Source organism: Heterodontus francisci, unplaced genomic scaffold (genome assembly GCF_036365525.1).
Source record: "Heterodontus francisci isolate sHetFra1 unplaced genomic scaffold, sHetFra1.hap1 HAP1_SCAFFOLD_506, whole genome shotgun sequence".
Taxonomy (NCBI): domain Eukaryota; kingdom Metazoa; phylum Chordata; class Chondrichthyes; order Heterodontiformes; family Heterodontidae; genus Heterodontus; species Heterodontus francisci.
Window position 1 is genome coordinate 34,381 of NW_027140876.1, and position 12,033 is coordinate 46,413.

At 42.2% G+C, this 12,033-nt stretch overlaps 1 protein-coding gene across 3 annotated transcripts in view; it reads right to left on the bottom strand.

Annotated features, from left to right (window-relative positions):
• Positions 1-12,033, bottom strand: part of LOC137361318 (NACHT, LRR and PYD domains-containing protein 3-like) — a 126,551-nt gene that overhangs the window by 29,225 nt on the left and 85,293 nt on the right. For all 3 annotated transcript variants that reach the window (XM_068026217.1, XM_068026216.1, XM_068026218.1), the window contains exon 3: positions 7,086-7,181. In XM_068026217.1, the coding sequence (XP_067882318.1) occupies positions 7,086-7,149 (64 nt within the window). In that variant the 5' untranslated portion in view covers positions 7,150-7,181. The remainder of the gene's footprint in view (positions 1-7,085; positions 7,182-12,033) is intronic.

Consider the following 12,033-nt stretch of genomic DNA (forward strand, 5'->3'; position numbering starts at 1 on the left):
GGATGAAGGAGTGGGTTGTCTTCTGAGAAAAGTTTGGTCACTTTGGGTCCATACACATTGGAGTTTAGAAGAATGAGTGGTGATCAAATTGAAACATGAGATTATGAGGGGGTTTGACAGTGTAGATGCTGAGAGGATGTTTCCCCTCATGGGGGAATCTAGAAACTCAGGGGCACAGTTTCAGAATAAAGGGTCACCCATTTAAGACAGAGATAAGGAGGAATTTCTTCTCTCAGAAGGTCATGAATCTCTGGAATTCTCTCCCCCAGAAAGTCGTGGAGGCTGGGTCACTGAATATATCAAAGTCTGAGACTGACAGATTTTTGAACTATGAAGCAATCAAGGGTTATGTGGATCAGGCAGGAAAATGGGTTTCAGGCCAAGTTCAGATCAGTTTTGATCTTATTTCATGGGGGAACAGGTTTGAGAGGCCGTCTGGCCTACTCCTGCTTCTATTTCTTATGTTCTTATGTCTGTCACAAGAGGGCAGAGAGGGCACTGTGCCACCATAGGGGGGCAGTTACTGTGTGTGCCACAAGGGGAATCATCTCTCGGGCACTGTCTCCGCAGGATAACAGTGACACAGAGGGTAGACAGTCTGAATATCCTGCACAGTATCTGCAGGAAATTCAATAGGAAATGACACACAGGAAAGAACATAGCAGAGTAGGATAGCCAGATATCCCAAGTATCGGATTGATAAGACAGGCTTACAGGCCAATACAGCCATTATTGTTACTAGTACTACCACTATTATCACTTTCATTTATGTAGTGGCTTTAATGTAATCAAACATCCCAACACACTTCACAGGAACATGATCAAACAGAATTTAAAACACAGCAACATAAGAACATCAGGATAGTTGCTTGGTGAAAGAGATAGGTGTTGAGGAGTGTTTTAAAGGATGAAAGACAGGTAGAGAGGTGGAAAGGATGAGGGAGGGATTTCTGGAGCTTTTGTGTTCAACAGTTAAAGGCACGGCCACCAATAGTGGAGTGATTAAAATTGAGGATTCACAAGAGGCCAGAATTGGAGGAGGGCAGATACCTCAGAGGACTGTGGGTCTGGGTGAGGTTACAGAGATAGAGAGGGGCCAGGCCATGGAGGGATTGGAAAAAAAAGGATGAGAATTTTAAAATAAAGGTGTTGCTGGACCCAGAGCCAATGTAGGTCAGCCAGTACAGGGTGATGGGTGTACAGGACTTGGTATGAGTTAGGATACTGGTAGCAGAGATTTGAATGAGTTTATGGAAGATGGAAGCTTGTCCAGGAGAGCATTAGAATAGTCAAGACTAGAGAGAACTACAGGGATGGGGTATAGATAACTGCAGGAGGTGGGATTGTGGAGAGCAGAGGGGGATTGGGGAGAAGTGGGAGTGAGAGAAGGTGGAGACAGCAGTAGGAAGGGATTGTACCAGGGAGGTAACATACATCTTTTCACCAATAACAAACCAGTTTCTTGTCGTATTATAAAAAGCAAAATACTGTGGACGCTGGAAATCTGAAATAAAAGCAGGAAATACTGGACATATTCAACAGGTCAAGCAACATGTGTGGGGAGAGGACACTGTGGTTAACCTTTCCCAAGAACAGGTTCAGGATCTGAATTATCCAATCAGCAGGATGTGACTAGTGTCCTGCAAGAATCTGTGTTGGGGCCTCCACTATTCACCATATTTATTAACAATGTAGATGATGGGACAGTAAACCACATATCCAAGTTTGCCAATGACACAATATCAGTAGCATTGTACACAGTGGAAACATAAAATTCAACAAAGGTATTGATAGATTAAATGTATGGGCAAAATTGTGGCAACTAAACTCGATATAAGTAGACAGTATTTGTACGGCAGTGAGCATGGAATAAAGCGTTTTCTTAACAGAATGTTAAAGTCAGGAATTTGGTGCAGGGGGATTCCCTGATAATTATTTCTCAAGCTAAAATTTAGTTTTACATTTAGAAATTGACTGACTTTAACAAAACTGTAAAAGGGCCTGCAAGTTAGTGAAGAGACCGAGTTAACAGAAACTGCCTGTCAGTGAGAGTTAACTGTCAATCAGCTGAAAGTGACTATCTGAATAGATGTTAATAACTGGAACAGGAAGCTGAGTTAACAGTTGTAACTTGGGTGAGTTATAAACTCTATCTAAGTGAACAATATTTACTGCCACACAGTGGTCAGGAAAGAGTGTTTTGTTAACAGAGAGCTAAAGTCAAGAATTTGGTGCAAGTTGTAATTCAGTGCAGAGAGGAAATGAGATGCTGCTTTTTATTTTTTATATACCTCCAGTTGCTGGTGACCATTTTTGATTTGTCTCTAAACTAGGAAACTTTAACTTGCTATTACTTTACTAAATTACTAACTTTAACCAGAAAAAACAATTAATTATGCTAAGATAATTGATCAATTAAAATAATTTTTAAAATAATCAACTAATCAAATCAATAAAACGGAATGGTCATGGCAGGGCTTTAACTGCAGCAAGTGGGAATTTGTGGAGAACATTGTGATCTAGACAACCATATCTAACATTGTACCATTATTTAAAAAGGGAGAAAGGGATAGAGCGAGCAATTACAGGCCAGTCAGCCTAACCTCAGTGGTGCGAAAATTATTGGAAGAAATTCAGAGAGACAAGATTAATCTTCACTTTGGGAGACACAGGTTAATCAAAGAAGGTCAGCATGGATTTGATAAAGGAAGGTTGTGTCTGAGTAAGAGTCATTTACCACACAGAAGGAGGCCATTCAGCCCATTGAGTCCATGCTGGCTCTCATTGGAACTATCCAATTAGTCCCACTCCCCTGCTTGATCCCCGTAGCCCTGCAAGTTCATTTCCTTCAAGTGTCCATCCAATTTCCTTTTGAAATCACTGATTGTCTCTGCTTCCACCATCCTCGTGGGCAGTGAATTCCACGTCATTACCACTCGCTGTGTAAAAAAGGTTCTTCTCACATTCCTCCTGCATCTCTTACACAAAACCTTCAGTCTGTGTCCCTTAGTCCTTGTACATCAGTGAATGGAAACACTTTTTCTTTATCTAACTTATCTAAACCTGTCATAATCTTGTACACCTTGAGCAAATTGCCCCTCACCCCAGCATTTCCAACTTAACCTTGTAACTAAAATCCCCCATCCCTGCAAACCTTTCTGGTAAATCTCCTGTGTACCCTCTCAAGGACCCTCACATCTTTCCTCAGGTATAGTGATCAGTACTGGATAGATTAGTCTAGTTGCCAGAGCTTTATAAAGGTTCAGCATAACCTCCCTGCTTTTGTACTCTATGCCTCGAATTGTAAAGCCCATGATCCCATATGCTTTCCGAACCACCCTCTCAATAGGTCCTGCCATCTTCAAAGATCGATATGTATGCACCCCCAGGTCCCCCTGGTCTTCCACACTCTTTAGAACTGTGCTATTAAGACTATATTGTCTTACCCTATCCCTTTTGCCAAAAGACAAAATTCCATCTGCCGCTTGTCTGCCCATTCTGCTAGTATATCTATGTCCTGTTCCAGGCAGTTTAAGAGCATAAGAAATAGAAGCAGGATGAGGCCATTCAGCTCTTTGAGCCCACTCCGCCATTCAATGAGACCATGGCTGATCTACTTCTACACCATTTTCCTGCAATATCTCCGTATCCCTTGATGTTTTCAATATGTAGAAATCTATTGATCTCAATCTTGAACATACTCAATGACTGAGCCTCCACAGTCCTCCGGGGCAGAGAATTCCAAAGATTCACCACCCTCCGAGTTAAGAAGTTCCTCCTCACCTCAGTCCTAAATGGCCTGTCCCTTATTCTGAGACTGTGTCCCCTAGTTTTATACTCCCCAACCAAGAGAAACATCCTTCCTGCATCTACTGTGCTGAGCCCTGTAAGAATTTTGTATATTTGAATGAGATCACCTCTCATTCTTCTAAACTCCAGAGAAACAAAGGCCCAGTCTATTTAATCTTTCCTCAGAGGACAGTCCCTCCATCCCAGGAATTAGTTTGGTGAACCTTCATAGCACTCCCTCTATGGCAAGTATATCTTTCCTAAGGTAAGGAGACAAAAACTGGACCCAATACGGCAGGTGCGGTCTCATCTTCACTGTTTGCCACTCCGCCAAGTTTGGTGTCATCGACAAATTTTGAGATTCTATTCTATTCCAAGATCCAAGTTATTTATATATTGCAAAAAAAAAAGTGGTCCTAACACTGACCCTTGGAGAACACCACTATCTACCATTCTCCAGTCTGAAAAACAACTATTTACTGTGACTGCTGTTTTATGACTTTTTCAAATTATGTCATACAGTCATAAACATATCCCTTTAAGGCTCAAAAACCTACAGAAAAAGTGGTCCAACCATGGCTAACAAGAAGAGTTAAAGTTAGTATTAAATCAAAGGAAGAGGCTTATAATGTTGCCTAGAAGAGTAATAAGCCCGATGATTGCAGAATTCAGCAAAGGAGGACCAAGAAATTAACAAGGAAAGAGAATAGGAGAGTAGATTAGCAAGAGACATAAAAACAGATTGTAAATGTTTCTATAGGTATGTAAATAGGAAGAGATGAATGAAAGTAAATCTGGGCCCTTTAAGAGCAGAGACAAGTGAAATTATAATGGGGAATAGGGAAATGGCAGTGACATCAAACAAATACTCTGTATCTGTCTTCATGTTAAAGAAAAAAGACTTGCATTTATATAGTGCCTTTCATGAACACCAGATGTTTCAAAAGAGGCAAAAGGTAAGTTAGCTTTTGTTACAAAGGGATTGGGGAATAAGAATAAAGGAGTCTTGGTATAATTATACAAAACATTGATGAGGTCACATCTGATCTACTGTGGGCAGTTTCGGTCTCCTTACCCAAGAAAGAAAATAGTTGCCCTAGCGGGAGTGCAAAAAATGTTCACTAGACATGTTCCTGGGATGAAGGGATTGTCTCAGGAGAGATCGAGTAGACTAGGCCGATATTCCCTGGAGTTCAGAAGCATGAGAGGTGATCTAATTGAAACATATAAAATTCACGAGGAGCTTGACAGGTTAGATGCTGAGAACATGTTTCCCTGAGTTGGGAATTGAGAAAATGGGGACAGTCTCAGAATAAGGGGTTGGCCGTACAGGACTGAGTTGAGAAATTAGCTCACTCAAAGGGTTGCGAATCTCTGAAATTCTCTATTTCAGAGAGCTGTGGATACTCAGTTGTTGAGCAAATTCAAGATGGAAGTCTAGAGATCTTTGGGTACTAAGGGAATGAAGGGATATGGGTTCGTGCGGGAAGGTGGAGTTAAAGTAGAAGTTCAGCCGTGATATTGAATGGTGGAACAGTCTTGAAGGAACAAGTGGCCTATTCCAGCTCCTATTGCTTATGTTCAGGATATTGGTTCCAACCGTGGCTATTATCTGCTTTCCCTGGCTTCGCAGAGATGCTCCCACCTGGAATGCTTCTAGCGATGAGGAATTTCAGTAATGAAGATAGATTGAAGAAGTTAGGACTGTTTTCCTTGGAGAACAGAAGGCTGAGAGGTGATTTGACAGAGGTATTCAAAATCATGTGGGGTCTGGACAGAGTAGAGAGAGAGAAACTGTTCCTCATTCGTGAAAGGATCGAGAACGAGAGGGCACAGATTTAAAGTATTTGGTAAGAGAAGCAAAAGTGACATGAGGAAAAACATTTTCACACAGCGAGTGGTTAAGGTCTGGAATGCGCTGCCTGAGTACATGGTGGAGGCAGGTTCAATTGAAGCATTCAAAAAGGAATTAGACAGTTATATGAAAAAGGAAGAATGTTCAGGGTTACAGGGAGAAGGCAGGGGTATGGAATTGAGGGAGTTGCTCTTTCAGAGAGCCAGTGCGGTCATGATGGGCTGGATGGCCAACTCCTGTGCTGTAGCAATTCTGTGATTCTTCCCACTGACACCAGGGACGAAACTTACCATTCTGGACCTGCTCAGGGTTGTCGAAGAGTCTGTCTATTCCACTGACTATAGAATCTCCCACCACTATCACTCTCCTGTGCCCCACCTGCTTCTCACCCTGACCCCACTCGGGGTGACCTCCTGCTTCCTCGTGCCACACTGTTACTCAAGAAGACCTTTCTCTGAGTCACTGATCTTGATTTTTTGACACTTCCAGGGCCAGGATCAGAGGTGGACAGGTGTTCAGAACAGCCCCGCTGACTGGCTGACGTGCCAGTTCCCCAGCTCCATCCCAGCCTCAAGCCATGTGCGCGGAGATGGGGTGGTTGATGGGGGGGGAAAACGTGTGGCAGGGCAACCACCTCCCCCACTACTCCCCGCCCCCCGGGCATGTGGTGGGTAGCCGATACGGCTCACTGAGAGCCTATTGAAGCCAATTAAAGGAAACCAACTGGGATTTTCCAGTTGGCCTCCAGATCCCCGCAGGTAGCTGGGGCCAGTTTAACTGCTTGGAGATGGCCTCTCAGCAGCAGACCAGGAGGGCTAGTGCTCGAGGCAAGCATACAGACCCTCCCTGTCTATTCAGGTGCAGATGCACCAACACTGCTAGCCTGGCTGCAAGATCCATTTTCTTTTTAAAATTTAAGTTTTAAAAAGATGAGGATAGAGAGGGTGCCTCCATTTTGAAGCACCCTCTCCCTTACTTACCATCTATTTCAGCCTGTTACTCCTTTCAAGCTGAAAAGCCTCTGATGAAGCTGGAGGGCCTAAGGGCCTGCCTGCCACCCTTAACTGGACGGCGAGCCTGTCCTCTGGCCATTAGTTGGCCGGCACAAATCAGGGCTTGTGACTGTTTTCCAACTGCACCCCATCGCCCGCCCCGTGGGCGGGTTCGGGACCCAGAAACTGTCTCGACTTCTATTTCCCACTCCCGGAGGGAAAATTCTGCCCACTATCTCCATTCACCTTACAGTCCCCAATACCAGGTATCTACTAGACAGTTCCTGTGCTCAGGGATCTGTCCACCTGTCAATATGATGCCCCTCTAGATGCTCACTCACTCAGTCCCTGTCCTGTTCCCTCTTCCTGTGTGAGCTGCAGGTTCTTGCCCAAGACCTGGACACCTTTGTCAGGACAGAAAGTATATTTGACGTATTTTGTGAACCTACCTGTGTCCATTCTCATCCTTGTTGAAGATGTTGGATCTTCTCCCCCGTTTGAACCTTCAGCCATGTTGGTGACAGGCGTTCTCAGATTCTGATATTCTGTAATAAATACAATATTAATAGGAAGGTTACACAGAAATATGAAATTGAGAGGTAGAACGTTGTCTTGTTAAACATGATATCAGTCCCATGTCCCCCATCAGTACAATAGCTGTCAGCTCTGGGATCGAGCATTTCCCGAGTGTTCTGATCAACTCTCCACATCAGGTATAACACTGACAGCTGCCCAGTGAAATCCAGTGAGTCCTACTGATCTCCACAATCCAGTTCAGACAGGCTCCCATCGGCCGAGACTCTGCACTGGGAGAACCCATTAGTAAGATTAACTCATACAGTGCAGGATAAAGTCAGACTTATTCCTGAGATAGAGAATATTCTGCAGGGTAATGTGGAGTGGGTGACAATTGATGAACTAAAAGATCTTTAGTTCCGTTTTATTCAGTATGACAGTATTTTATTCTTTTTATATTTACAGATTTTCATTTAATATTTTTGACTTGTTGAGTTGAGATGTTTGAATTGGTTCTGATGAAGGGTCATTGACCTGAAATGTTAACTCTGCTTCTCTCTCCACAGATGATGCCAGATCTGCTGAGTATTTCCAGCATTTCTTGTTTTTATTTCAGCCTGGAATATATTCCATGACCCACAGCCTTCACTGCTCTCTGGAGAACAGAATTCCAAAGATTGAAAACCCTTTGAGGGAAGAAATTCCTCCTCATCTGTCTGAAATGGGAGACCCCTTATTTTGAAACTGTGCCCCCTAGATCTAGACTCTCCCACAAAGGGTAACATTCTCTCAGCAACGACCCTATCAAGCCCCCGCAGAATCTTATACATTTCAATCAGATCACATCACATTCTTCTGAACTCCAGTGAGTATAGGCCCAACCTTCTCAACCTTTCCTCATAAGACAACTCCTGCATCCCAGGAATCAGCCTAGTGAACCTTCTCTGAACTGCTTCAAGTATACCTCTCCTTTAAGTAAGAAGTCAAAGCTGTAGAGTACTCTAGATGCGGACTCGCCAAAGCCCTGTACAGTTGTAGCAAGGCTTCCTACCTTTATACTCCATCCCCCTTGCATTAAAGACCAACACATTCCATTTGCCTTCCTAATTACTTTCTTTACCTGCAAGCTGACTTTTAGTGATTCATGTACAAGGACACCCAGATCCCTCTGTACCACAGTATCTGCAGTCTCTCTCCATGTTAACAATCTGCTTTTCTATTCCTCCTGAAGTGGACAACCTCACATTTTCCCACATTATACTCCATCTGCCAAATTTTGCCACTCACTTCACCTGTATCTCTCTGCAGACACTGTGTTCTTCTCACAACTTGCTTTTCTACCTATATTTGTATCGTCTGCAAATTTGGCTACATTACACTCAGTCCCTTCGTCTAAGTCATTAAAACAGATCTTAAGTAGTTGAGGCCTCAGCACTGATCCCTGATCAATCCACTAGTTACAGTTTGCCAACATGAAAATGCCCCATTTATCCCAACTCTCTTGTTCCCTGTCAGTTAGCCAATCCTTCATCCACACTAATATATTACCCCGAACACCAGGAGCTCTTGTGTAGTATCCTTTTAGATGGAACCTTATCGAATGCCTTTTGGAAATCCAAATATACTACATCTGCTGGTTCCCCTTTATCTACCCTGCCTGCCTGCTTGTTACATCCTCAAAGAACTCCAATAAATTTGTCACACATGGTTCCCCTTTCATAAAGCCAGGTTGGCTCTGCTCATCATGATTTTCTAAATATTCTGCTAATATTCCTTTAATAATGCATTCTAGCATTTTCCCAATGACAGATGTTAGGCTGGTTTTCCAACAGGCTGGGATCTTTCCAGAATCTAGGGAATTTTGGAAGATTGCATCCAATGCATCCACTATCTCTGCAGCCACTTCCTTTAAGACAATAGTTTGCAGGCCATCAGGTCCAGGGGACTTGTCAGTCTTTAGTCCCATTAGTTTTCCTAATACTTTTCCTCTTGTGATATTTGATTGTTTTAACTTCCTCCCTCTCTTTTGCCTCTTGTTTTTTGTTATTCTTGGGATGCTTTTAATGTCTTCTACTGTGAAGACAGATACAAAAGACTTGTTCAAACTCTGCCATTTCCTTGTTTCACATTATTAACTTCCCAGTCTCATTCTCCAAAGGACCAATGTTCACGTTAGCTCCCCAGCGCAAAGGGGTATAATACGTGCGTTTGCTGATAGGGAGTATGATGACAATGATGACTTTAATCGGGCTGACTTGGCCAATAAGTCCAGTAAGTACCATGACGATGGTTACAGTCCTTGGGATGACAACCCCCCACCCCCACCTAACCTCCAATCGAGCCTTCGGCCCCCACCCTGGCCTTACCTATGGCTCATTAATAACTGAGGGGGTCAGAGGGCTCCATGACTAGGTTTATGGCAGAGTAACATAAAAAAGACTATGTTTCAATGAAATTTCAAGTGAATAAAAACAAGTTACTGCGTCTTTTGATTCTAATGTGTGAATGTTGGAAGCTTCCACGAATGAAATGCATGACCTTGGGATGTGCAGCTTGTGTTTTGTAGAACTGACAGTCGTTAACTCTTTGTTGTCTGGCCTCAACGATGAAAGCACGAGTCTGTTATTTGTCATTTTTGTTTTACACGTGTATATTTTGTGGGAACTTGAGTCATGTTGTGGTTGTGAACTATTTGAACCTGTGTGTTCCTTGGTATTGGGCCAGGGAATTTGACACAGATTTTGGTACTTTGTATTTATAACCCATGACAGGAATCAAATTTTCTAAGCTGTTTGGAACTGAATGAGTGTGAAAAGTGATTGTTGATCATTTCAATTTAAGATTGTGCACCCAAGAATTGAATATAAAATTGAATTATATTTTAAGTTAAAGTTTTTATTTTTATTTTAAAATTGGTTTTACATCTGTGAAAAGGCAATGAACAATTTTCTGAGAGATAAGCTTCAGCCTTGAAGGTCTGAAGAGGTCTGGCAGAAATCCAATTTGAAATTTAAAACACTGCTTTAATTGGAGTTCCAGTTTAAAATCTATTCTTTTATTTGCAGTTTAAATTAAAGACATGTTTTACTGACTGTTTTAAGTAGCAAATGTCAGGAATTGGATATTGGTTTAAGGGAGAGAAGAATAAACAAAGATCTGGGAAAGATTCTGTTTGTTGAAAGTTTTTTTTAAAAAGAAACTGGTGTTAAATCTTTTGTTTGAAGAATGTTAAATAACTTTTTCTTTAGTTTTTGGTTTTATTACAGTCATTTGAAAAGGCGCCTGAAGGAAGAACAGAAAAAAAGACGTCATTTAAGTATCTTTTAAAAAAAAAGCACGTGCTATTCTGTTCTGTGTGTAGTTAATAAGTATTCTAAGTTAATAAGTCTGAGTTAAGTTTATATTATAAAGGTGAACTGACCTGTTAAGTTAAGAAAACTGCAAATTTCATTTGTGGCCACAATGAACTTTCGAGTTTATTATGTCAAGTTTTGGGGAGTCTTTAATTCCGAACATGAGGCTCGCTCATATTACATTGGCAGTTTTGATTTTTAAATATTTATTGCAGTGAATTGGAATTTGGAATCATCTTTGTTGTAAAAAAAAAAATCCTTGGATTAGAAACCTTTCACAAAAGATGCTAAAAGTTTGCAAACAATTGGAGTTTAATCTAAAACGCTGCCTTTCCTGATGGAGATGCTTTCCTTTTAAGTTGATACTGTTACTAATGATTTTGTTGTTTTCAAACCCTAAGGATATCAAAAAAAACAGTTGAAAATGGAGTGTAGTTCTCTTCGATCAAAAAAAAAGGTTACGTAGTGTGATGCAGCTGAGAAGGTTTTGCTCCACCCCCTTGAAGACAAGCAAAAAAATTAACTCTGCTGCAGCTATTAGTCATAAAGTCGTGCAGCATAGAAACAGGCCCTTCGGCCCACCGCGTCCATGCCAACCATAATCCCCATCTATGCTAATCCCACCTGCCTGCATGAATTCCATATCCCTCTATGCCTTGCTCATTCAAGTACCTGTCCAGATGCCTCTTAAATGTTGCTACTGTTCCTGCCTCCACCACCTCCTCAGGCAGCTCATTCCAGATACCCACTATTCTTTGTGTGAAAAATGTACCCCTTTGATTCCCTTGACACGTCCTCCCTCTCACCTTAAATCTATGCCCTCTTGTTTTAGTCACCCCTACCATGGGAAACAGACTCAGGCTATCTACCCTATCTATGCCTCTCATAATTTTATATACTTCTATCATGTCCCCGCTCAGCCTCTTTCGCTCCAGGGAAAACAGACCCAGCCTATCCAATCTCTCTTTATATATAAAAGAAGCCCTCCAAACCAGGCAACATCCTTGCGAATCTTTTCTGCACCCTCTCTAGCTTAATCACATCTTTCCTGTAGTGCGTCGACCAGAACTGCACACAGTATTCCAAATGCGGCCTAACCAACATTATGTACAACTGTAACATGATGTCCCAACTCTTGTACTCAATGCCTCGGCCGATGAAGGCAAGCATGCCATACGCCTTCTTCACCACCCTGTCTACCTGTTTTGCCACTTTCAGGGAACTATGTACTTGCACCCCAAGGTCTGTCTGCTCAACAACACTCCCCAGGGCCCTGCCATTCCCTGTATATGTCCTGCCCTGGTTTAACTTCCCAAAATGCATCATTTCATACTTGTCTGCATTAAATTCCATTTGCCAATCCCTTGCCCACTTTCCCAGTTGATCTATATCCTGTTGTAACCCTTAGACAATCTTCTTCACTGTCCACTATATCACCAACTTTGGTGTCTTCTGCAAACTTACTAATCATGCCCCCTGCATTCACATCCAAGTCATTAATATACATGACAGACCACAGAGGACCCAG